Source organism: Arachis hypogaea, chromosome 14, assembly GCF_003086295.3.
Source record: "Arachis hypogaea cultivar Tifrunner chromosome 14, arahy.Tifrunner.gnm2.J5K5, whole genome shotgun sequence".
NCBI classification, from domain to species: domain Eukaryota; kingdom Viridiplantae; phylum Streptophyta; class Magnoliopsida; order Fabales; family Fabaceae; genus Arachis; species Arachis hypogaea.
Window position 1 is genome coordinate 35,198,444 of NC_092049.1, and position 26,597 is coordinate 35,225,040.

Below are 26,597 nucleotides of genomic sequence, written 5' to 3' on the forward strand. Positions count from 1 at the left end.
TGTGCTGATATCTTTCTGATATTTGAGAATGGAGGGTAAATCAGTCCTTTATCATAGTTCTCCTGTGACACTTGTGCAGCCAAAGCTTCAGCTGTTGCATAAGAAGAAACCGTTAGTGAGTTCTTGGTTCTACCTTCTTGGAATTTAGATTGAATTGATTTTAGTATATTTAATCTCCTCTTAGCTTGAATGAACTCACAGGCTGCCAAGAGCATCTCATCGCGAACGCGGATTGCACCGGAGATGAGCAAACCCAAGACAAAACCAGGGAATATGTAAGCATTGTTGGTCTGAACAGCAATGCAGAAAGCGCGAAAAAATAAAATGAAAAAATAAATATATAAAGGTCAGCCACTGAGATGTTTATATTGAATAACAAAATGTGTAGGTAGCAAAGGTCAAATGAAACCTGTCCAGGAACAAAGACTTTTCCTTCATATTCAACAGGATCAAATGGGCTACCACTAGCAAAGATTGCTTGACCCTACAAATTAAATTAAGATAAACAACATTAACACATAATGATGTGTGTAATCTATTCTAAATTTCTGAGGCCAATTATATAAACAGTTAGTTACCTTGCTCCATGTATAAGCTTCTTCCGCAGTGCACCCAGATTGAGATGTTGGATTGGAGAGAGCAAGAATGAGTGGTTTCTACAAAAATCATACACTATCAGAGATATAATCATGTACATATCAGGAAGAATAACTAAGGAATTCTCGCAACTAAAAGTGAACATATACAAAATTTAGCAGATTTTCAGTTATTCCTTTGCCTCCACAAGCAAATACCAGGTCACTTAATATCACTTATATCCAAGGAAACGAAAAAGAAAAATTAAGAAAATAAGCCAATTTATGTAATTAAAGTAAGCTAGATACATAAACTTGATTGCCTTGACTAATAAGGAAAAAAACAACAGTGCACAGGAACTGAACTGAAATGTGAACCAAAACAAGAGAAGAAAGAAATCAACAATTGAGATTAAAGTGAACAACATACAATTACAATTCTTATCATAAAAAATAAATAGCCAAAGAAAATTGTAAAATTCAGTGCAAGGAAGTTGTTTCTTGTCATAATCTTTGCATCATGCGCATAACTCTGCATGTAAAAGTAAACTCCCAAAGCTTGTCATTATATTCAGCACAGAATACAATGATAGATAAATAAAAGATCTTACAGATCTAATGCTCATATAATAATTACTTCAATCTAATGACTGTTGTATTTCTTTTTTTTTATTTCCCTTTCTATCTAACATCAAAATTAAAAAAATATATATTGCAAATAAAGTGATTTTGAACCTAGTAGTTGATAAAGTCAAGAACTTGCATACATAAGTAAAAGTGTAAAACACATAATTGAATTACATGCATCAAAATTAAATCCGAAAACCAACAATTTCAAACAATAAACTAAAATCCACGAAGCAAACAAGCAAATACCTCCAAAGATACTTCTAGAACCCCATCGCCAACTGTTAATCTCCTTTAATCTCTTTCAACCAGTACCATCAAAATCAAAAGCAGTCATCAACACACACATAGTGTATCATGGAAATCTACTTGCATGAACTCAGGTCAGTCATACCATAGTGTATTATTGATTATTCCACTGAGATATGAAATGAAATTACCTCTGAACAAATTCTGCCAAAAGTGGAAATAGTCTCAATAGGGTACAACCCACGCAAGGTCTCAACACCCAGAAGTATTGCATCACTGCCTGTATGTTTGTTTAAAAATTCAACAAATATGAACCCAATAAGTAGTTATAACTGAATATAGAAACCAAAAATCATTCAGAAGAATACAGTTACAGCTTCAAGCGCACAAAAAATGGGATCAGTAAATTCAAAAAAAAATGGCTTAATCATTACATGTGGCATCATACAGCTGGTAACTTACCATCCAAAACAGCATTAGCAACATCAGTGGCTTCAGCACGAGTGGGTCTTAAGTTGTCAGTCATACTATCCACAACACGTGTAAGTACAGCAGGTTTTCCAGCCATATTACACTTGTATAGGGCAGATTTTCGAAATAAGAACACCTACAAAAGCAAATCAAAATTAATTAATATTGACTTTCCATTCACAAAGCAAATATAATTATACATTTACAATAAGAAGCATGGCAGAGGCAACAATCATAAATGTGGTTCAGTTCAAAGAAAATTTGTAACATTAGATGCACTATTTTGAACCTTTTTTAAACATATGGAAGCATCTATTTGTTTTAATTTATTCAAATATCAAATGCATTATCCACATGACCACAAACATAGCTATTTACACCCACAACATGAGTCATTCAAACAACAAAATGAATTTCAAAGGCAAAACTAACCTTCTCTGGTGGAAGATCAATGCCCAAATTACCACGAGATTGGATAATACCATCAGCTTCTCGTAGAACCTCATCAAAATGGGTTAGGCCCTAATTTCAACACAGACATAAGATTGAATCAGCATAGTCAATAAGAGTATATCTTAAAAGAGAAAAGTTAACACTATGAAGACATCAAAATCACCTCAACATTTCAATCTTAGCAAAAATTTGGGTCTGGCTGAGATCACCCCATTTGGAAAGGAATTCACAGGCCTGAATTACAACATAAAAAAGTATGTTATAAGGAAAAGCACAACAAAGGATGCTATAAGTGAAAACGTTCTTCGGCTGGATTTTTTCTCAAAGACTTGAAAGAAGGTACAACATAATTAAAAGAGTGGGGGAAAAAAGTAGAGAAGAAAACAAATACAAAGAAAAATCAAAACCAGATGAAAACTCTACTGCAAAAGCCATATGGTTTTACAATTACACAATCCACATACCATTTTGAATTTGTCCATAGTTCCTGAAAGAACTCCTCTTGAAGAATCCATGTCATTCCCCTAAACAAATACCAACATTTTATCAAAGAAGAACAAAAAAGTAGCAGTGCAAATGGTAAATATTTTTTATAGTTATATGCAAACCATGCGGTCCAGCATCCGGTTATGACTATCCACCTCCTCGTGTATATCACTTGAGATCTGTTACAATCACATCAACAACACGTTAACACATCAAAATAATGAGAAGGTTACCAACAGCTGAAAAGAAATAAATGAGGAAATGATCATAATTCACAGCGTTCTTCAAGTATAATATACAGGAAGAACAAACTTAGGTCTAGATTATTTTACAAGAAAAATTAAACTTACTCTTTTTAACAAACTGACTCTATCTTACAATCCACCCATTGCTCGCTCGTTATCTTGTTCATCAATTTCATTATAGGAGGAGTAAAGTGATGATGCTCGGATGCCTCCCTCCTCAATGCCGTCAAACAGAGCAACTCTGTTGTTCCGGGCGTCTCTGAAACAGGGAAAAGGTTTATAACAAAATAGTAAGAGGCAAAAGTTAGATAATAAACAAAAGCAAGGTGATTTTCTTTGCATAAACCATACATTGAAACAGTTTTACAGTCTTTCCATCAGACATCTCCATGATTTCATAAAATGTTCAAGATAAGCAAATTATCTATGAGGAACAAAAAATTTGTTTCAGTATTTCTACCGTCACCTGTGAATGCTTGCGTATTTCAAAATAACAAACTTGTAAGTTAAAATAACCCTTCACAAGTTATCAAAATCCCAAAAGAACTAATCAAAGGGGGGAAAACGAAATACTAGTCCAGCATAACCCAATTTCCACCAGAAAAGTTACCCTTCAATTTCTTTTGTATCTGCCATTTTAGAAGTTCTTTTTCATGTTTAAAATTACCTGTCACATTTAAATATCAAGAAAATATTAATTATTTTTGACCAATTATATCTTTAAACTAATTATGCTGAACAATAGAGTGGAAAACATAAATAAGTGGTAATTTAGTATAACTAAATAAGGATAGTTTCATAAAATTAGTTTACTAGATACTAGTATCAAGATTATTCATAAAACCAACCCGAAATATGGTTAAAGCATTTCATCAAACATGTTGAGTGCGGTAAACTTGAAACGAAATAAGAGAATTCAAAGCTTAGTATCAATGTGATAACAAGAGAACATAATATTGTATACTTTAATTCAGTCTATGAAAAAGATCCAAACCACTGCCAAATTAAATAGTTACTTATTGTAATAGAAATAAGAAGTTGCAGAGTTTCAAGCAGAGTATTGGTGTTGTGTGAGTGTATTGTCTGGTGGTGGATTTAGGGAACTCATGGCGGCGACAAAAGAGAGCAGTTCGACAGCTAGGTGGAGCGCACGGGTTGGTCGCAGAGTTTGAAGCAGGGCAACGTGGCTTCCAGACGAACGCGAACGCGAACGGTGAACGGCGAGTGAACGCGAACGGTGAACGCCGAGCAAACTTGAATGATGAAGAACGCGAACGAAGACGACGGCTGAACGAAGACGCGAACGTTAACGGTAACCAACCGCGGCGGAAGTGCGGCTGAGCAGACAAAGACGACGGACGTCGAGCTCAAGGAAGCAGCTGCGATCGGTGACAGCGAACGGGGGTTGAAGACTTGGAGCACGAGGGAAGCTAGATAGACGGACGGACGGCAGCAGTATGCCACTCCTTGCGGCGGCGGTGGTGTAGGCTTACAGTGCTAAGGTTTTTTTGGCTGAGTTTCTGTGAATGAAAGAAACGGAGGGAGAAAGGGAGAAAGAAACGAAGGAGCTTCAGAACCAAGAGTGAAGGGTTTCGAGTGACGAAGGCTAAGGGCGAAGGGCGAAGGGCGAAGGGCGAAGGGTGAAGGGCGAAGGGCGAAGGGTTCACGGCGAAGTACGAAGGGTGAAGGGTGAAGGGCTAAGGCTAATGGGAGGCGCTCTTCAGGCTTAGGGTTTCGAGTGATTAGGGTTAGTGTCTTTGGGTTGGGGACCGGGTTGGTGCCGGGTTGGGAGCCGGGTCAGGGGCCGGGTTAGGGTCAATGGGTTGGAGCCCCTCTCGCCACGCTTTTAAAACGTCATTGTTTTGCTCTACGGCCACGCTTTTGAAGCGTGGCATAAAAGAACCTTTTGGCCACGCTTTTAAAACGTCCTTGTTTCTCTCTATGGCCACGCTTTTGAAGCGTGGCAAAAAAAAGCGTGGCCGTTTCTCTAACCAATTGCCACCCATACAAAAGCGTGGCCGTTGATACTTTTCGCCACGCTTTTGAAGCGTGGCAATAAAAAAAGTGGCAAAATCTCTAATCTATTGCCACCCTCATAAAAGCGTGGCCATTGACCACTTTTGGCCACGCTTTTGAAGCGTGGCAAGAAAAAAGCGTGGCCATAGGCCTTTTTTCTTGTAGTGTCTGGAGCTACAGAAACCCAATTGGCGCGCTCTCAATTTTGTTGGAAAGTAGACATCCTGGGCTTTCTAGCAATATATAATAGTCCATACGTTACTCGAGTTTTGATAACTCAAACTGGCGTTTGAATGCCCACTTTCTACCCTATTCTGGCGTTAAACGCCAGAACTGGCATAAAAACTGGATTTAAATCCCCAAACTGGTACCAAAGCTGGCGTTTAACTCTAAGAAGAGTCTCTACACATGAAAGCTTCAATGCTCAGCCCAAGCACACACTAAGTGGGCCCCGGAAGTGGATTTTTGCACTATTTGCACTTAGTTACTTATTTTCTGTAACCCTAACTACTAGTTTAGTATAAAAACTACTTTTAGTGATTTATTTTATATCTTTGATCAGTTCTATGCTATCATAGACCATATTGTACACGTTTAGAGGCTGGCCATTCGGCCATGCCTGGACCTTCATTACTTATGTATTTTCAACGGTGGAGTTTCTACACCCCATAGATTAAGGTGTGGAGCTATGCTATTCTTCATGAATTAATGAAAAGTACTATTGTTTTTCTATTCAATTCAAGCTTATTCTTATTCCAAGATATTCACTCGCACTTCAACCTGATGAATGTGATGATCCGTGACACTCATCATCATTCTCACCTATGAACGCATGCCTGACAACCACTTCTGTTCTATCTGCAATAGCTTGAGTGTGTATCTCTTAGTCTCTATTCCGAAAGATCGGAGTCTTCGTGGTATAAGCTAGAATCAATTGGCAGTATTCTTGAGATCCGAAAAGTATAAACCTTGTCTGTGGTATTCCGAGTAGGATCTGGGATGGGATGACTGTGACAAGCTTCAAACTCACGAGTGTTGGGCGTAGTGACAGACGCAAAAGGATCAATGGATCCTATTCCAACATGAGTGAGAACTGACAAATGATTAGCCGTGCGGTGACAGCGCATTTGGACCATTTTCACTGAGAAGACAGACGGTAGCCATTGACAATGGTGATCCCCCAACATACAGCTTGCCATGGAAAGGAGTACGAATGATTGAATGAAGACAGTAGGAAAGCAAAGATTCAGAAGCAACAAGCATCTCCATACGCTTATCTGAAATCCCACCAATGAAGTACATAAGTATTTCTATCTTATTTTATATTTTATTTATATTTTAATCATCATAATCTCATAACCATTTGAAATCTGCCTGACTGAGATTTATAAGATGACCATAGCTTGCTTCAAGCCGACAATCTCCGTGGGATCGACCCTTACTCACGTAAGGTTTATTACTTGGACGACCCAGTGCACTTGCTGGTTAGTTGTGCGGAGTTGTGAAAAGGAGTTGAGATTACAATCATGCGCACCAAGTTTTTGGCGCCGTTGAGATCATAATTTCGTGCACCAAGTTTTTGGCGCCGTTGCCGGGGATTGTTCGAGTTTGGACAACTGACGGTTTATCTTGTTGCTCAAATTAGGTAATTTATTTTAATTTTAAGCTTTTTGTTTTTATTATTTTTATTTTCAAAAAATTTTCTAAAAAAATATAAATAAATTATTCTATGACTTCAGAATTTTTAAAAAAGAATTCTAGAGTCTCATGATGATCTGTTGAAGTCTGGCTGGCTGTGAAGCCATGTCTAATCTTTTGGACCGAAGTTTCAACTTATCATCACAAGAGCTTGTTGATTTCTATCAATCTTGCTGTTGTATGTAATGTTCTGCTGAAGCTTGGCTAGCCGTTGGCCATGTCTAGTGTTTTGGACCGAAGCTTTCACTAAAAGCTTGGCTGGCTAGTATGCCATGTCTAATTCCTGGACTGGAGCTTTGGATTAACATTGCATGATTCCTGGAATTCTCATTAAGAATTTTGAATTCCTTATTTTTTTTCCTTTTCCAAATAATTTTTGAAAAAAAATACAAAAAATTTTTTTATAAAATCATAAAAACCAAAAAATTTTGTGTTTCATCTTTGAGTAGAGTGTCAAATTTTAAGTTTGGTGTCAATTGCATATTTTTAATTTTCATTAAAATTTTTGAAAACTCATGCATGGTGTTCTTCAGAATCTTCAAGTTGTTCTTGATGATCTTCTTTGTTTGATCTTTGCATTTTCATGTTTTGTGTCTTTTCTTATTTTTCATATGCATTTTCAATTTGTTAGTGTCTAAACATTGAAAATCTCTAAGTTTGGTGTCTTGCATGTGTGCCTTTTCTTAAAAATTTTCAAAAATAAGTTCTTGGTGTTCATCTTCATATTCAAAGTGTTCTTGGTGTTCATCTTGACATTCAAAGTGTTCTTGCATGCATCATGTGTTTTGATCTTGAATTTTCATGTTTTGCATTATTTTATGTTTTCTCTCTCCTCATTAAAAAAAATCAAAAATAAAAAAAATATCTTTTCCTTATTTTGCTCATAATTTTCGAAAATTTGGTTTGATTTAGTCAAAAGTTTTAAAAAATCTAGTTGTTTCTTATGAGTCAAGTCAAATTTTCAATTTAAAAAATCCTATCTTTTCAAAACTTTTTCAAAAATCAAATCTTTTTCATTTTCTATAGATATTTTCAAAAACTTTTAAAAATTGATTTTCAAAATCTTTTTCTTATTTTTATTTCATATTTTCGAGATTAATGCTAACAATTAATGTGATTGATTCAAAAATTTTAAGTTTGTTACTTGCCTAGTAGGAAAGGTTCAATCTTTAAATTTTAGAATCATATCTTTTTGTTTCTTGTTAGTAAAGTAATTAACTTTAATTTTAAAAATCAAATCTTTTTAAATTTCTTTTTCAAATCTTTTTCAAAATGATTTTCAATCATATCTTTTTCAAAAATCAATTTTCAAAATCTTTTCTAACTTCCTATCTTTTCAAATTTGATTTTCGAATCTTTTTCAATTAACTACTTGACTTTTTGTTTGATTTTAAAAGTTTTCTATTTCAATCATATATTTTCTCTAAAATTTGAAACTAAATAAATTAATTACTATTTCTTATCTTTTTCAAATTTATTTTAATTCTCTTTTTAATTTTCAAATACTAACCAATAATTAAAATAAAAACAAAAAAATATTTTCCTTTTATTTTAATTTAAATTCAAATTTAATCTCCCTCTTTCATCTCTCTATTTATTTATTTATCTACTAACACTCCTCTTCCACTCAAAATTCGAACCCCCTCTTCTTCTCTGTGTTCGAATTTTTCTCTTCTCCTTCTTCTATTCTTCTCTTCTTCTACTCACATAAAGGAATCTCTATACTGTGACATAGATGATTCCTCTTCTTTTCTGTTCTCTTCTTTTTCATATGAGTAGGAACAGGGATAAAGACATTCTTATTGAAGCTGATCCTGAACCTGAAAGGACTCTTAAGAGGAAACTAAGAGAAGCTAAAGCACAACCCTCTGGAGAGGACCTAACAGAAATTTTCGAAAAAGAAGGAGACATGGCCGAACCCAATAACAATGGTAGAGATGCAAGGAAGATGCTTGGTGACTTTATTGCACCCTCTTCTAACTTCTACGGAAGAAGCATCTCAATTTCTGCCATTGGAGCAAACAACTTTGAGCTTAAGCCTCAATTAGTTTCTCTAATGCAACAAAATTGCAAATTTCATGGACTTCCATTGGAAGATCCTCATCAATTTTTAGCTGAATTCTTGCAAATCTGTGACACTATCAAGACCAATGGAGTTGATCCCGAGGTCTACAGGCTTATGCTTTTTCCTTTTTCTGTAAGAGACAGAGCTAGAACATGGTTGGATTCACAACCTAAGGAAAGCCTGAACTCTTGGAAAAAGCTGGTCAGAGCTTTCCTGGCCAAATTTTTTCCACCGCAAAAGATGAGCAAGCTTAGAGTGGAAATCCAAACCTTCAGACAGAAGGAAGGTGAGTCCCTCTATGAAGCTTGGGAAAGATATAAGCAATTGATCAAAAGGTGTCCTACTGACATGCTTCCAGAATGGAGCATCATATCTATATTCTATGATGGTCTGTCTGAGTTGTCAAAAATGTCATTGGACCATTCTACAGGAGGATCTCTTCATCTGAAAACCCCTGCAGAAGCTCAGGAACTCATTGAAATGGTTGCAAATAACCAGTTCATGTACACCTCTGAGAGAAATCCTGTGAACAATGGGACGCCTCAGAAGAAGGGAGTTCTTGAAATTGATACTCTGAATACCATATTGGCTCAGAACAAAATATTGACTCAGCAAGTCAATATGATTTCTCAGAGTCTGAATGTATTGCAAGCTGCATCCAACAGTACTAAAGAAGCATCTTCTGAAGAAGAAGCTTATGATCCTGAGAACCCTGCAATGGCATATGTGAATTACATGGGAGAACCCTATGGAAACACCTATAATCCTTCATGGAGAAATCATCCAAATTTCTCATGGAAGGACCAACAGAAGCCTCAACAAGGATTCAATAATAATGGTGGAAGAAATAGGTTTAGCAATAGCAAGCCTTTTCCATCATCTTCTTAGCAACAGACAGAGAATTCTGAACAGAGCCATTCTGGCCTGGCAACCATAGTCTCTGATCTATCCAAGACCACACTAAGTTTCATGAATGAAATAAAGTCCTCCATTAGAAATTTGGAGGCACAGGTGGGTCAGCTGAGTAAGAAGATTACTGAAATTCCTCCCAGTACTCTCCCAAGCAATATAGAAGAAAATCCCAAGAGAGAGTGCAAGGCCATAACCATGACCAACATGGCCAAACCTGGAGAGAGTGAGGAGGACATGAGTCCCAGTGAGAAAAGCCTCATGGGACGTCCTCTGGACATAAAGGAGTTTCCCTTTGAGGAACTAAAGGAATCTAAGGCTCATACAGAGACCATAGAGATTCCATTGAACTTCCTTCTGCCATTTATGAGCTCTGATGAATATTCTTCCTCTGAAGAGGATGAAGACATCACTGAAGATCAAGTTACTAAGTATCTAGGAGCAATCATGAAGCTGAATACCAAGTTATTTGGTAATGAGACTTGGGAGGATGAACCTCCCTTGTTCACCAATGAACTGAATGCATTAATGAGGCAGACATTACCTCAGAAGAAACCGGATCCTGGAAAATTTTTCATACCTTGTACCATAGGCACCATGGCCTTTGAAAAGGCTCTGTGTGACCTGAGGTCAGGGATAAACCTCATGCCACTCTCTGTAATGGAGAAACTGGGAATCTTTGAGGTACAAGCTGCACGAATCTCACTAGAGATGGCAGATAAATCAATGAAACAGGCTTAGGACTAGTAGAGGACGTGCTAGTGAAGGTTGAAGGCCTTTACATCCCTGCTGATTTTATAATCCTAGACACTGGGAAGGATGAGCATGAATCCATCATTCTTGGTAGACCCTTCCTAGCCACAGTAAAAGCTGTGAGTGATGTTGATAGAGGAGAGTTGGTCCTTAAGTTGAATGAGGACTACCTTGTATTCAAAACTCAAGGTTCTCCTTCTGTAACCATGGAGAGGAAGCATGAAAAGCTTCTCTCAATACAGAGTCAAACAAAACCCCCACATTCAAACTCTAAGTTTGGTGTAGGGAGGCCACAACCAAACTCTAAGTTTGGTGTTGAGAGGCCCCAACCCTGCTCTGATTATTTGTGAGGCTCCATGAGAGCTCACTGTCAAGCTATTGACATTAAAGAAGCACTTATTGGGAGGCAATCCAATGTTATTTAATTATATCTATTTATTTTCCATTATTATTTTATGTTTTCTGTAGGTTGATGATCATGTGAAGTCACAAAAACAACTGAAAAATCAAAAACAGAATGAAAAACAGTATTAAAAATAGCTCACCCTGGAGGAAGAGCTTACTGGCGTTTAAACGCCAGTAAGAGTAGCAGAATAGGCGTTAAACGCCCAGTCTGGCACCACTCTGGGTGTTAAACGCCAGAAATAGGCACCAGACTGGCGTTTAACGCCAGAATAGGGCACCAAGTTGGCATTAAACGCCAAAAAAGGGAGAAAAGCTAGCGTTAAACGCCAGAAACAAGCAGCAACCTGGCGTTTAACGCCAGAAGCGCACTCTAAGGGCGTTTTGCACGCCTAAATGGAGTAGGGATGTTAAGTCCTTGACCCCTCAGGATCTGTGGACCCCACAGGATCCCCACCAACCTCAACTCACTCTCTCTTCTTCACACCTTTTCATAACACTCTTCCCCAAATACCCTTCATCAATCACCTCCATATCTCTTCCCAAATACCCGTCACCAATCACCTCATTCACTTTTTCCCAAAACACCGCCTACCTTCAAATTCAAAACTATTTTTCCCTCTCAAACCCAACCTCAAATACACGAACCAAGCCTCCCTCCACTCCTATATATACCCCTCATCTCTCCTTCAATTTCACACATCACAAATACCTTATACCCCCTTGGCCAAATTCACCCTATCCCTTCATCTCCTCCATTTTCTTGTTCTTCTCCTTCATTCTTTCTTCTTTGCTCGAGGACGAGTAAACACTTTAATTTTGGTGTGGTAAAAGCATTGCTTTTTGTTTTTCCATAACCATTTATGGCACCTAAGGTCGGAGAAACCTCTAGAAAGAGGAAAGGGAAGGCAAAAGCTTCCACCTCCGAGTCATGGGAGATGGAGAGATTCATCTCAAAGGTCCATCAAGACCACTTCTATGATGTTGTGGCCAAGAAGAAGGTGATCCCTGAGGTCCCTTTCAAGCTCAAAAGGAGTGAGTATCCGGAGATCCGACATGAGATTAGAAGAAGAGGAGGGGAAGTTCTCTCCAATCCTATTCAACAAGTCAGAATCTTAATGGTTCAAGAGTTCTATGCAAACGCATGGATCACTAGGAACCATGATCAAAGTATGAACCCGAATCCAAAGAATTGGCTTACAATGGTTCAGGGGAAATACTTAGATTTCAGTCCGAAAAATGTATGGTTGGCGTTCAACTTGCCAATGATGCAAGAAAACGCACGCCCCTACACCAGAAGGGTCAACTTTGATCAAAGGTTGGACCAAGTCCTCATAGACATATGTGTGGAAGGAGCTCAATGGAAAAGAGTCTCAAGAGGAAAACCGGTTCAATTGAGAAGATCGGACCTTAAGCCTATGGCTAGAGGATGGTTGGAGTTCATCCAACGCTCTATCATTCCTACTAGCAACCGATCCAAAGTAACTGTGGATCGGGCCATCATGATCCATAGTATCAAGGGAATTCCTCAACAAGAGCATGAGGAAATTCCTCATCATGAAATCCCTGAGATGCCTCAAGGGATGCACTTTCCTCCACAAAATTATTGGGAGCAAATTAACACCTCCCTAGGAGAATTAAGTTCCAACATAGGACAACTAAGGGTGGAGCACCAAGAGCACTCCATCATTCTCCATGAGATTAGAAAAGATCAAAGAGCTATGAGGGAGGAGCAACAAAGGCAAGGAAGAGACATTGAGGAGCTCAAGAACACCATTGGTTCTTCAAAAGGAAGAAGACGCCACCCTCACTAAGGTGGACCCGTTTCTTAATCTCCTTGTCTATTTATTTTTTTCTCTGTTTTCGTTCTCTATGCTTTATGTTTGTGTCTTTATTACATGATCATTAGTGTCTAGAGTCTATGCCTTAAAGCTATGAATGTCCTATGAATCCATCACCTTTCTTAAATAAAAAAATGTTCTTAATGCAAAAGAACAAGAAGTACATGAATTTTGAATTCATCCTTGAGATTAGTTTAATTATTTTGATGTGGTGACAATACTTTCTGCTTTCTGAATGAATGCTTGAACAATGCATATTTTTTATAGTGAAGTTTATGAATGTTAAAATTGTTGGCTCTTGAAAGAATAATGAAAAAGGAGAATTGTTATTGATAATCTGAAAAATTATAATATTGATTATTGAAGCAAGAAAAAGTAGTGAAAAACAAGGCTTGCAAAAAAGAATGGCGAAAAAAAAAGAAAGAAAAAGAAAAAGCAAGCAGAAAAAGCCAAGAGCTCTTTAAACCAAAAGGCAAGAGCAAAAAGCCAGTATCCCTTTAAACTAAAAGGCAAGGGTAAAAAGGATCCAAGGCTTTGAGCATTAATGGATAGGAGGGCCCCAAGGAATAAAATCCTGGCCTAAGCGGCTAAACCAAGCTGTCCCTAACCATGTGCTTATGGCGTGAAGGTGTCAAGTGAAAAGCTTGAGACTGAGCGGTTAAAGTCGTGATCCAAAGCAAAAAAAGAGTGTGCTTAAGAACCCTGGACACCTCTAATTGGGGACTCTAGCAAAGCTGAGTCACAATTTGAAAAGGTTCACCCAGCTATGTGCCTGTGGCATTTATGTATCCGGTGGTAATACTGGAAAACAAAGTACTTAGGGCCACGGCCAAGACTCATAAAGTAGCTGTATTCAAGAATCAACATACTGAACTAGGAGAATCAATAACACTATCTAAATTCTGAGTTCCTATAGATGCCAATCATTCTGAACTTCAAAGGATAAAGTGAGATGCCAAAACTGTTCAAAGGCAAAAAGCTACTAGTCCCGCTCATCTAATTGGAGCTAAGTTTCATTGATATTTTAGAATTTATAGTATATTCTCTTCTTTTTATCCTATTTGATTTTCAGTTGCTTGGGGACAAGCAACAATTTAAGTTTGGTGTTGTGATGAGCGGATAATTTATACGCTTTTTGGCATTATTTTTAGGTAGTTTTTAGTATGATTTAGCTACTTTTTAGTATATTTTTATTAGTTTTTAAATAAAAAAACATTTCTAGACTTTACTATGAGTTTGTGTGTCTGTGATTACAGGTATTTCTGGCTGAAATTGAGGGACCTGAGCAAAAATCTGATTCAGAGGCTGAAAAAGGACTGCAGATGCTGTTGGATTCTGACCTCTCTACACTCGAAATGGATTTTCTGGAGCTACAAAAACCCAATTGGCAAGCTCTCAATTGCATTGGAAAGTAGACATCCTGGGATTTCTAGCAATATATAATAGTCCATACTTTGCCCGAGTTTTGAAAACGCAAACTGGCGTTTGAACGCCCACTTTCTACCCTATTCTGGCGTTAAACGCCAGAACTAGCATAAAAGCTGGAGTTAAACGCCCAAACTGGCACCAAAGCTGGCGTTTAATTCCAAGAAGAGTCTCTACACATGAAAGCTTCAATGCTCAGCCCAAGCACATACCAAGTGGGTCCCGAAAGTGGATTTTTGCACTATTTGCACTTAGTTACTTATTTTTTGTAAGCCTAGCTACTAGTTTAGTATAAAAACTACTTTTAGTGATTTAATTTATATCTTTGATCAGTTCTATGCTATCATAGATCATATTGTACATGTTTGAAGGCTGGCCATTCGGCCATGCCTGGACCTTCATTACTTATGTATTTTCAATGGTGGAGTTTCTACACCCTATAGATTAAGGTGTGGAGCTCTGCTGTTCTTCATGAATTATTGCAAAGTACTATTATTTTTCTATTCAATTCAAGCATATTCTTATTCCAAGATATTCACTCGCACTTCAACCTGATGAATGTGATGATCCGTGACACTCATCATCATTCTCACCTATGAACGCGTGCTTGACAACCACTTCTGTTCTATCTGCAATAGCTTGAGTGTGTATCTCTTAGTCTCCATTCCAAAAGATCGGAGTCTTCCTGGTATAAGCTAGAATCAATTGGCAGTATTCTTAAGATCCAAAAAGGCTAAACCTTGTCTGTGGTATTCCGAGTAGGATCTGGGATGGGATGACTGTGACGAGCTTCAAACTCGCGAGTGTTGGGCATCGTGACAGACGCAAAAGGATCAATGGATCCTATTCCAACATGAGTGAGAACCGACAGATGATTAGCCGTGCGGTGACAGCGCATTTAGACCATTTTCACTGAGAGGACGGACAGTACCATTGACAACGGTGATCCCCCAACATACAGCTTGCCATGGAAAGGAGTATGAATGATTGAATGAAGACAGTAGGAAAGCAGAGATTCAGAAGCAACAAGCATCTCCATACGCTTATCTAAAATCCCACCAGTGAATTACATAAGTATTTCTTTCTTATTTTATATTTTATTTATATTTTAATCATCACAATCTCATAACCATTTGAAATATGCCTGACTGAGATTTACAAGATGACCGTAGCTTGTTTCAAGCCGACAATCTCCGTGGGATCGACCCTTACTCACGTAAGGTTTATTACTTGGACGACCCAGTGCACTTGCTGGTTAGTTGTGCGGAGTTGTGAAAAGGAGTTGAGATTATAATCGTGCGCACCAAGTTTTTGGCGCCGTTGAGATCACAATTTCGTCCACCAAAGTGTTTACCCTTTTAGTCAGGTAGCTTTTAGATTTTGGCCTGGCGCCTCATTAAAAAACCTTCTAGGAAAAAGAGTGCGCCTAGGCCTGAGATTTTTTTATTAGCTACAGTACCTTCCTAGGTTACAGGCGTGCCATGACCTTGGTAGCTCTCGCCCTTGGAGGTCGGCCACTCTATAGTAACCTTTTCCTAGTACTTCTGTAACTCGGTACGGCCCCTTCTAGTTGGCTGCTAGCTTGCCTTCTCCTGATCGACCTGCTCCGATATCATTTCAGATTAAGATGAGATCGTTGTGGGTGAAGTTTCGCTGGATTACCTTCTGATTATACCTTAAAGCCATTCGACACTTTAGTGCTTCCTCTCTAATCCGAACTTTTTCTTAGACTTCTGGAAGTAGGTCAAGCTCTTCCCTTTGTGCTTAGGAGTTGGTATCTTCGTTGTAGAAGATCCCCTTTCTTCCACCTCTATGGGGATCATTGCCTCCATCCCGTAAGCAAGTCGGAAAGGTGATTCCCCGGTGGTGGAGTGTGGCATAGTCCGGTATGCCCATAGGACTTGCGGGAGCTTTTCAGCCCAAGCTCCTTTTGTGTCCTGTAGTCTCCGTTTTAACCCGGCCAATATGATTTTATTGGCGGCTTCCACCTGTCCGTTGGCTTGTGGGTATTCTACGGAGGTGAATTGGTGCTTGATTTTCAGATCAGCTACCAAGTTCCGGAAGCCTGTGTCGGTGAACTGAGTGCCATTGTCTGTGGATGGAGCATGGGACTCCAAACCTTATGACAATATTTCTATATAGAAACTTCCTACTTCTTTGGGAGGTGGCAGCGGCTAATGGCTCTGCTCAATCTATTTTGTGAAGTAGTCTATTCCTACAATGAGGATTTAACTTGTCCTGATCCCTGGGGGAATGGTCTGAGGAGGTCGAGTCCCCACTTTGTGATGGCCAGGGTGAAGTGACACAGATGAGTTCTTCAGGTGGTGCTCTATGGAAGTTGGCGTGCTTCTGGCATTGGGGGCATGTCTTGACGAACTCTGTTGCTTTCCTTTGTAAGGTCGGCCAGTAGAAACTAACTCGGAGTACTTTTTTGGAAAGAGCTCACACCCCGAGGTGGTTGCCGCATATGCCACCGTGAACTTCTTCCAGGACCTCCCTTGTAGCGGAGGTCGGGACACATTTGAGGAGGGGTGTTGAGATCCCTCTCCTATATAGGATGTCATCAACTATGGTGTAGTACTGTGCTTCTCGTACTAGCATTTTTGCCTCCTTTTTATCTGCTGGGAGTGTTTCGGACTTTAGGTAGTTGATTCCTGCCCTGATATGGTTAGGATCTTCTCTTCCTCCGAGGTTGATGGATTTTGTAGTGTCTCTTGGATAAAGCTTCTGTTATTGCCCCCTGGTTTGGTGTTGGCTAGTTTTGAAAGTGCATTAGCTCGAGCATTTTGTTCCCGAGGTATATGTCGGATCTCGTATCTCATGAATTTTCCGAGCTGTTCTCTGGTCTTGTCCAGGTATTTCTTCATGGTGGGATCCTTGGCCTGATAGCTCTCTTCTATTTGCGAGGTGACTATTTGTGAGTCACTGAATATGGTGAACCTTTGAGCTCTGACTTCCTTAGCTAGCTTCAAACCAGCCACTAGGACTTCGTATTCGGCTTGGTTATTTGAAGCGGGGAACTCGAACATTAAGGAGAGTTCAAGCTGGGTTCCCTGATTACTTTCTAAGATGACACCTGCTCCACTCCTGGCTTTGTTGATGAGCCTTCGACATAAAGGTTCCAGTTAGTTGGGGGGCCTGGGGTGTCGGTGTATTCTGCGACGAAGTCGGCCAGGTATTGAGACTTGATGGCTGTCCGAGCTTCATACTTAAGGTCAAATTCGGACAACTCAACTGCCCATTGTAGAATTATTTCAGTTAGGTCGGTTTTCTGTAGGATACCTTTTATGGGTTGGTTTGTCCGTATTCTGATTGTGTGGGCCTGAAAATATGGTCGAAGTTGCCGGGAGGTAAGTATGAGCGCGTAGGCAAACTTCTCTATCTCTTGGTAGTTAAGTTCAGCCCCTTGTAAAGCCTTACTAATGAAGTAAATGGGTTGTTGGCCATTCTCGTCTTCTTGGACTAGGGCTGAGGCTATCACCCGACTTTCTAGGGTGAGGTACAGGATTAGTTCTTCTTCTTGCCGAGGTCAGGTTAGGATAGGCGGCAGTCCTAGGAATGTCTTGAAGTCTTGGAAGGCTTGCTCACGTTCTGGAGTCCATTCAAACCTCTTTCCTTTCCTTAGTGTTGCGTAGAAAGGAAGAAATTTCAAGGCCGACCCGACTAGGAATCTAGACAGGGCCGCTAATCTTCCATTTAGCTGATGTACCTCTTTGACACAGGTCAGGCTTTTCATGCTGAGTATGGCCTGGCATTTATCTGAGTTTGCTTCAATTCCTCTCTGGGTGAGCATGAAGCCCAAGAATTTGCCAGCTTCTACCGCGAAAGTGCATTTTGCGGGATTTAGTCTCATCTCGTACTTTCTTATGGTGTCAAACACTTCGGCTAGGACGGGTAATAGCGCTTCTTCTCTTTGTGTCTTTACCAACAAGTCATCCACGTAGACCTCCATCAGCTTTCCGATGTGGTTGGCAAAAACTTTGTTCATCAACCTCTGGTATGTAGCCTCTGCGTTTTTAAGTCCGAATGGCATTACTACGTAGCAGTAGTTTGCTCTTGGGGTTAGGAACGAGGTATTCTCTTGGTCGGGTTGATACATCGGAATTTGATTGTACCCCGAGTAAGCGTCCATGAAGGAAAGATACTGGTGAGTAGGGTGTCTATATTTGGGAGTGAGTAGGGGTCTTTTGGGCAGGCTTTGTTGAGGTCGGTATAATCAGTGCACATCCACGATTTTTCATTTGACTTTTTGACCAGTACGACATTGGCCAGCCATAACGGGTACTTGACCTCCCTTATGAACCCTGCCTCTTGTAAGGCCTATACCTGTTCTTCCACGGCTTGCGATCTCTCTGGCCCGAGCTTCCTGCTCTTCTGTTGTACTGGCTGAGATCCGGGGTATACTGCCAGTTTGTAGCACATTGGTCCGGGATCTATGCTGGGCATATCTACAGCCTTCCAAGTGAAGAAGTCGGAGTTGTCTTTAAGGAACTTTATAAGCAGCTCTTTTAGGTTTCCTTTTAGTTTCGCCCCTATGTTTGTTGTTTTGTCCTGGGTATCTCCGATCTGAACTTCTTCGGTCTCACCTTCTGGTTGAGGATGAAGTTCTTCGCGAGTTCGGGTTCCCCCGAGTTCAATAGTGTTGGTTTCTTTTCCTCTGGGGATACCTTTGAGGTTCAGACTTCGTTGTAACAGCGTTGCGCGAGTTTTTGGTCCCCCTTTACGGTGCCGATCCCTTCTGGTGTTGGAAACTTCATGCATAGGTGCGGAGTGGAGACCACTGCGGCGAGCTGATTCAGCGTTGTCCGACCTATGAGGGCGTTGTATGCGGAGCTCACGTCGATTACAATGTAGTCTATACTTAGCGTTCTAGACCGTGTTCCTTTTCTGAAGGTTGTGTGCAGTACGATGTAACCGAGTAGCTGAATTGGGGTGTCTCCAAGACCGAATAGGCTATTAGGATATGCTCTGAGCTCTTTTTCTTGTAGGCCAAGCTTGTCAAAGGCAGATTTGAATAGTATATCCGCAGAGCTTCCTTGGTCTACCAATGTTCGATGGAGATTGGCATTGGCAAGTATGATAGTGACGACCACGGGGCCATCATGGCCCGGGATGATGCCTGCGGCGTCTTCTTGAGTGAAGGTAATAGTGGGGAGGTCGGGCGACCTGTCCCCTTCTTCGACATGGTAAACCTCTTTAAGATGTTTTTTTGCGGGATGACTTAGAGATCCCTCCTCCTACGAATCCTCCGTTAATCATGTGAATATGTCTCTCCGAGGTGTGAGGGGGACGTTCAGCTCGTTCGCCCTCTTCGTCCCTTCTTCTCTTTTTCAGTTCATCCGTTCTATTGGCTAAGAACTGATCTAGTCGCCCTTCTCGTGCTAATTTTTCTATGACATTCTTCAGGTCATAGCACTCGTTGGTAGGATATCCATAGATTTGGTGATATTCGCAATACTCTGTCTGACTTCCTTCTCTCTTGTATTTAATCGGGCGAGGGGGTGGGATCTTCTCAGTGTTGCATATCTCTCGGTAAATATCCACAAGGGACATCCGAAGAGGGGTGTAGTTGTGGTACTTTCTAGGTTTCTCAGTAGGTTGGTCTTCTTTTTCCCTGGACTTTTTATCCTTGTGATGCCAGGGAATCTTAGGCTAGTTTCACTAGCCTTTTTCTTTGTTTTTAATAGGTTTTATGCACTTTTTTGAGTTATAAGTAAGCAATTGGGGTAGAAATTCATGAATTCTTGGATTCATCCAACCATAGTTAATTTGATACAATTTCATGAGAATTATGATTTAATTACTTGTATGCTAAGAATGATGAGAATTCTCATGACTTTAGCAAGGATTTCATGCATGTATTGGTTGATGACAGGTGAAGGAAGGCATGGAAGAAAGTTGAAGAAGGAGCATGAAAAGATGAAGAAGAAGCAACGTTGGTGGCCAAATTAGACTACCAACATTGCCTCAAACGTTGGAAGGGAGGCAGAGCAGGTCTCTGCATGATTTGCTGGTGCTCACGTTTGAGGGGACGTTGGCAAGCCAACGTTACCCCTAATGTTGTGATAAAATGTTCAATTCTGGAGCTGGATGATTTTTGAGCGACGCGTATGCATCTATGACGCGTACACATGAAAGAGCGAAATTTCTATATCCACGCGCAAGTGTGAGTCACGCGCACGCATGGAATGGCAAAATTGACCATCCACGTACGCGTGGGTCACGCGTACGCATCACCTAACGAACGTTGGAGGTCCAACATTTCCTTAAACGCTGCCTCCAACGTCCGCAATGAGAAGCCCAAAATTTGGAATTGAAAAACTTGAATCGACGTGCACGGGTCAGTGACGCGTACGCGTGGATGGGAAAAATGGCAATGCACGCGTAAGCGTGGTGTACGCGTGCGCGTGACTAAGCAAAATCACAGCCTCCACACGTAAGCGTGGTGTACGCGCACGCGTGAATAAGCAAAATCACAGAGTTCACGCGTACGCATGGTGCACGCGTACGCGTGGATAAGCAGAACGTTGGCCCTCCAACATTGAGTCAAACGCCAATGATAGCAAATTCGGCTGGTTTTTTTGAAAGGCATTTGAGTCAGCGTTGGCCCTCAAACGTTGACTCCAATTTGAAGCACCAGAACTTGCAATTCAAACAGATCTCTTCTCAACAGCAAGGGAAACCAATTGGAAGCCATTCCAACCCAATTCCATCAAGGTCAAAAGCCCAATTCAGAGATTGAAGATCAATGGAAGGAAGTGTATAAATATCTTAGAATTTAAGTTAGGGAGGACTTTTACTTCACTTTTACTTTTCGGGTCATTTTACTTTTCTGTAATTCTTTGAATTCTGCAATGTATCCTTCAATTCTATTTTCCATTTTGAGAGCTATGAACAACTAAACCCCTTTCATTAGGTTAGGGAGCTCTATTGTAATTCAATAGATCAAGATTAGTTTTCATTCTTCTTCTTCTTTCTTTTCTCTTGATTTTACTAGAAAGCTTTCGTTCTTCATCCAATTGGATAGTTGTCTTGGGAAAGAAGCTATTCATAATTGGATCTCCTTTGAACCTTGGAAGAGGAATGAGGAGATCATGCTAGAAATGCTTTCTCACATTGGATTAGATTGGGGTTTGGATGGATATAGTGACATGTAATCCTACCAATACTTTGATCTATGAATTTGTGTGGTATAATCAGTTACCAAACTTCATCTCTTTCCATGAGCACTTAAATCAAGGAATTCGGCAATTGTTCATGCTTAGAGAGATTAGATTGCCAAGGAATTGGGATCTAATCACCTAAGATTACCAAGGAGATCAATGAATGTATTGATTGAGGAAGAGATGAAAATGATTTGATCCGGAGAATTCAATATCTCCTGAAACCCAATGAATCCCCATCTCTAATCTACCCATTCTTTTATATTCTGCTTCTTTAATTTCATGCTTAATCCCCATTCCCATTTAATTTCTTGTAATTTAAGCTTCTGTCAGTTAATTTCCCGTAATTTAATTTCTGTCATTTAATTTCTTGCAATTTAAGTTTTCCGCCAATTTACATTCTGCAATTCTCAACCAAATCTGATTTCTCTCAACTAGCACAATTCTCCAATTAACATTGATCAATCTACTAATCTCTATGGATTAGACCTCACTCTACAGTGAGTTTTTACTTGACGACAATCCGGTGCACTTGCTGGAAGGAAATTGTTGAGAGACAGTTTTCGAGTGAATCAAGTTTATGGCGCCGTTGCCGGGGATTGGTTTTGTATTGACAATTACTAAATTGGAGGATAACTAGATTGAGCACTTTTCTTTTCTTTTGATTAATTGAATTTTAATTTCAGTTGTTCATTTTTGTTCTCTGCAATTTTTAGTTGTTTTTCTTTAATTTTACCTTACTTCTTTACTTTCCAGTAAAACTAACCCACTAACTCATTAACTGTTTGATTATTTGCCTCAATTGCTCTAACCACACTTTTTCATTAATTGTGAATCTTTCACTTGCTAGTTGCTGCTTGTTGTGCTCCTTGTATGACAGGTAGAAGAGAGGTTTCAACCTCCTTTGATAGTGAACCGGAAAGAACCTTCCTGAGATTAAGAAGGGAAGCAAGAGGAAAGAGGGCTGTTGGTGCAGAAGAAGAGGAGGAAGACTTGGATATAACCATGGAGGATAATATGGAAAACCATTATGAATGAGAGGTAAAAAATCATGCTAGAAGAGGTGCAGCCAACCCTGCTGGACAAGAGAGGAGAGTTCTGGGTTCCTACATCAATCCAAACCCAGGAAACTGTAGTAGCAGCATTCAAAAGCCAACTATTCATGCTAATAATTTCGAAATGAAACCTCAGCTCATAACTCTTGTGCAAAACAACTGTTCTTTTGGAGGAAATTCCCAAGAGGATCCTAATGAGCATCTCACTAAATTCCAAAGGATATGTGACATAGTTAAATCTAATGGTGTTCATCCTGACACCTAAAGATTGCTACTGTTTCCATTTTCCTTGAGAGACAAAGCATCAAAATGGCTAGAATCATTTTCCAAGGAAAGCTTGACAACCTGGGAGGATGTAGTGAATAGATTCTTAACAAGGTTCTACCCTCCACAAAAAGTAAACAGGCTGAGAACTGAAGTGTAGACATTCAGACAGCAAGATGGTGAGACTATTTATGAAGCCTGGGAGAGATTCAAGGATTTGACAAGAAAATGCCCCCTGACATGTTTAATGAGTTGGTGCAACTTCATATCTTTTATGAAGGATTGAATTGTGAATCAAAAAAAGTTGTAGACCACTCATTTGGAGGTTCTCTTAACAAGAAGAAGACCATTGAAGAAGCCATTGATGTTATAGATACAGTGGCTGACAATAAGTATTTCTATGCCTCAGACAGAAGCAACAACAGGGGAGTCTTGGAATTAAACCATATGGATGCAATTCTGGCCCAGAATAAGATGATCACCAAGCTACTGTCTGAATTGACCAAGTAAATAGAGAAGAATCAGGCTGCAGCTATCCACACTCAACCATCGCCTCAAGGAGAGATGGACACAGAAGAAGGAGTTAATTAGGAGGAAGCTAATTACCTTGGAAATTCATCTAGGCAAGCTCATGATCAATATTCTAAAACATATAACTCTGGTTGGAGGAACCACCTAAACTTTGGGTGGCAGAACCAACAAAACCATGGCCAAGACCACAGACCCCATAATCCAAACTAGTATAACAACTCCACTAACCAACACTCCAACCAAAAATCATACCAAACCATACAAAACACTTACTCACAGTCACCATACCAAATTCATAATAACCACTCTCAACACCCCAATTTCAACCAACCATCACCACATGATGATGATAGAATGGCCAAAATGGAAGCTATGCTTGCAAACCTGTGCAAAGAGTCTGAAGACATGAAGAAATTCAGGGAAGAAGTGAGAGGTAGTATAAAAAGCCGAGGGGAAGTGATAAACCACTATTTTATGGTTTATCTTGTGTTTAATTGAGTGGTTTTCATCAAGTCTTCACCCACTTATTCATATGATTTGCATGATTTTATAATCCCTTCCTAGTATTATGTTATGATTGAAAACTTGCTTCCAAGAGATCTTTAATTAGTATATTTTAATTCTCCTTTATACCATTCGATGCCGTGATCCGTGTGTTAAGTGTTTCAGACTTTATAGGGTAGGAATGACTTAGAGAGTGGAGAGGAAGCTTGCAAAAATGGAAGGAACACAAGAAACTAAGGAGATGACCAGCGAGCATCGACGCGCGCGCATGGCTCACGTGAGCACGCGGAATGGAGAAAGTTGCAGCGACGCGTCCGCATGCCTGACGCGTACGCGTGGAATAGAGTTCTGCAAGATGACGCGCACGCATGGACGACGCATACGCGTGACAAGGAAAAATGCCAAACGACGCGCACGCATGACTGACGCGTACGCGTGACCTGCGCGATCTACAAAATTAATAGAAAATACTGGGGGCGATTTCGGGCCACGTTTTGACCCAGTTTTCGGCCCAGAAACACAGAATAAAGCCAGGAAAAAAGCAGAGACTCGGGATTGACGGAGATACACATTCACATATTCTTATTAGGATAGTTTTTAGGTTTTTAGATCTGAATCTAGAGAGAGAATTACTCTTCCTCTAGTATCTCTTTACATTCCTAGTTTATTACTTTTGCCTTTGGATACTGAAGAGTCATTACCTCCGTTGAAGACACTATTCTAGTTTGTTTCCTTACTTGCTCGTTTATTTATTCTATATTCTTAATTCTTGTTTAGAGTGGTAATTGGATTATTTTCATGGATTGTTGATGCAAAGGATTACTTTTATTTTTAATTAATTTTGAATTCCTATTTTATCATGTTCTCTTCTTATATTTCTATGAGCGTTATATTCATGTCGATGGAGTAGATTCCCTACTTAACATGGGGGTTGATTAAAATGAGACACTTGAGTTGGAAGGCTTAAGTACTGATTAAATTGGCTAGTTCTATATTTACTAACGCTAGACCTTCCCAAGGGAGAGGACTAGGATTTGCGAATAAGAGTTAGCTCAATCACTTGACTTTCCTTTATTTAGTAAGAGTTAACTAAGTGAAAACAACAACCTTTTTGATACTACACTTAAGAGATCCCAACAATGATAGAACTTCCAATTAATCATTCCCCCAGTCAAGGCTTTTTATCTAGAATATTAATAATCATTCTTAGTTTTTATTGCTTTAATTTACAATTATTTAATTGCTCATTATTCAACTCTCAAACTCTCTTGAAAACTCCTAATTAATAAATTAGCATCCTTCCTTGCAACTCATTGGGAGACAACCTGGGACTCATACTCTCAGTATTTTTATTCTAAACTTTTTGTGACAACCTTTCTAAATTGATGAGGTAGATTTTTGCTGGTTAAGAGCTATACTCACAACGCTATTCTATTATATTATAATCTCTTAATTGGTCTAACTTCTACCGCTCGTCAGTTTTTGGTGCCGTTGCCGGGGAGTTGTAATTGTGTGCTAAATTATTAATTAGTGTATATATTTTTATTTTATTTACGTATTTTATTTTACTTTATTACCATGAGCTATATGTTTCTCTCACTGAATGACGCGTTCGTTGCCTGATCCGAGCTTAGCCGCATTTGATCCTGAAATTGAAAGAACTATTTCACGTATTAGGCGAGCTCGACGTCGGTTAGCCTCAGAGGGTGGTGAAGTTATTGTTATCGATTCACCAGTCTCATCTGAGGGAAAATCTGAACCGCCATCTGAGAGCGAAACAAGCTCCTTTACTACTGATTCAGTTGATTCATGTGCAGATAACATTGTGATGCGGGTGCATCATTGCCTATTTTTAGTAGTTATTTCAGTAGATTTTTGTTTAGTTTTCATACAAATTTTGCCAATAAATGAGTAATAGCATAAAAAATCTCTGCATGAAACAAAATCTCAAGCATAGGTGAATTTTAGTTAATATACAGGGTAAATATGATGAAATAGATCACACTAAGTGAAGTTATGATTTTGGGCATTATTAGCACACTTAGTATAATGAAGTTTGTCTTGTATGTTACTTTGATACACTTTTTTGTTTGATTTCAGACCAAAAAAAGCAGAGAAGAGCCACGTTAGTGGCTATGTTAGTGCCACTAACGTGGCCATTAACGTGGAAGGAAGGAAAGTTTGGAACGTTAGTGGGAACGTTAATGGCATTAACTTTGAAGAAGGAGATCATGGAAAATTAGTGGAAACGTTAACGCCACTAACTTTAGCAAAGCAAAGGAAAACCCACGTTAATGGCCACGTTAACGCCACTAACGTGGACCATTAACGTTGAAAAGAGGGACAAGGAGCAGTATTATTGGCAAAAGTGAGTGCCAATAACGCTAGCGAAGGACTAAGAGGCCTATGTTAGTGTCCACATTAGTGCCACTAACGTGGGCAAAATCTCACCCGGCAACCTGACCATGCCTTTTTCAAACAAGAATAACTTGAGCCACAAAGCTCCGAATGAGGTGATTCCAGTGGCATTGGAAAGTAGGATTCCAGAGCTTTCCAAGCATATATGGCACTACATGGTGGAAACTAAATTTAAGGGAGAAAACCTGCCCCAAAAGTGCAAGGATGAACATGGTATCAACCTGTAGTAAGGCTAGCTGACCTCTTCACCTTCCAAGAAGTGTAACTCGAGCTGTAGAGCTCCAAATGATGCGCTTCCAAAAATTTTGGAAAGTAGACATCCAAGGCTTTCCAACAATATATAATCGTATGGGGTAAATAGTAAGTTTGTACTCCAGAACCTGGCAATATAATCCCCTAAACGCTGACGTTATTGGCACTCACTTTTGCCAATAACGCCAGCGACTA

At 39.6% G+C, this 26,597-nt stretch overlaps 1 protein-coding gene, 1 long non-coding RNA gene and 2 other non-coding genes across 4 annotated transcripts; all 4 read right to left on the bottom strand.

Moving 5' to 3' along the window:
- Positions 1-269: 269 nt before the first annotated feature.
- Positions 270-2,810, bottom strand: LOC112742508 (pyruvate kinase 1, cytosolic-like). The gene is made up of 8 exons (XM_072215760.1): positions 2,767-2,810; positions 2,585-2,609; positions 2,355-2,444; positions 1,914-2,058; positions 1,643-1,731; positions 1,452-1,503; positions 579-940; positions 270-484 (listed from the first exon to the last, which is right to left on the bottom strand). The coding sequence occupies exons 1-7, from the start codon at positions 2,808-2,810 to the stop codon at positions 867-869; spliced, it is 519 nt and encodes a 172-aa protein (XP_072071861.1). The 3' UTR covers positions 270-484; positions 579-866.
- A 22-nt stretch (positions 2,811-2,832) lies between these two features.
- On the bottom strand, positions 2,833-3,108 carry LOC112740365 (uncharacterized). The gene is made up of 2 exons (XR_011871788.1): positions 2,984-3,108; positions 2,833-2,899 (listed from the first exon to the last, which is right to left on the bottom strand). It is a non-coding gene; the product is annotated as an uncharacterized lncRNA (long non-coding RNA).
- A 6,023-nt stretch (positions 3,109-9,131) lies between these two features.
- Positions 9,132-9,239, bottom strand: LOC112745598 (small nucleolar RNA R71). Its single transcript, XR_003173517.1, has one exon. It is a non-coding gene; the product is annotated as a small nucleolar RNA R71 (small nucleolar RNA).
- Positions 9,240-22,836: 13,597 nt separating this feature from the next.
- LOC112746394 (small nucleolar RNA R71) lies at positions 22,837-22,939 on the bottom strand. The gene has a single exon (XR_003174280.1). It is a non-coding gene; the product is annotated as a small nucleolar RNA R71 (small nucleolar RNA).
- Between the last annotated feature and the right edge of the window lie 3,658 nt (positions 22,940-26,597).

Excerpts from the sequence above, each read along its gene's own strand:
- LOC112742508 (XM_072215760.1), bottom strand. The coding sequence starts at position 2,810 with ATGGCTTTTGCAGTAGAGTTTTCATCTGGTTTTGATTTTTCTTT. Across the intron at positions 2,059-2,354 it reads TTGATCTTCCACCAGAGAAG|GTGTTCTTATTTCGAAAATC; the intron begins GTTAGTTTTGCC and ends TTGCTTTTGTAG. Across the intron at positions 1,504-1,642 it reads TTGGCAGAATTTGTTCAGAG|AGATTAAAGGAGATTAACAG; the intron begins GTAATTTCATTT and ends ACTGGTTGAAAG.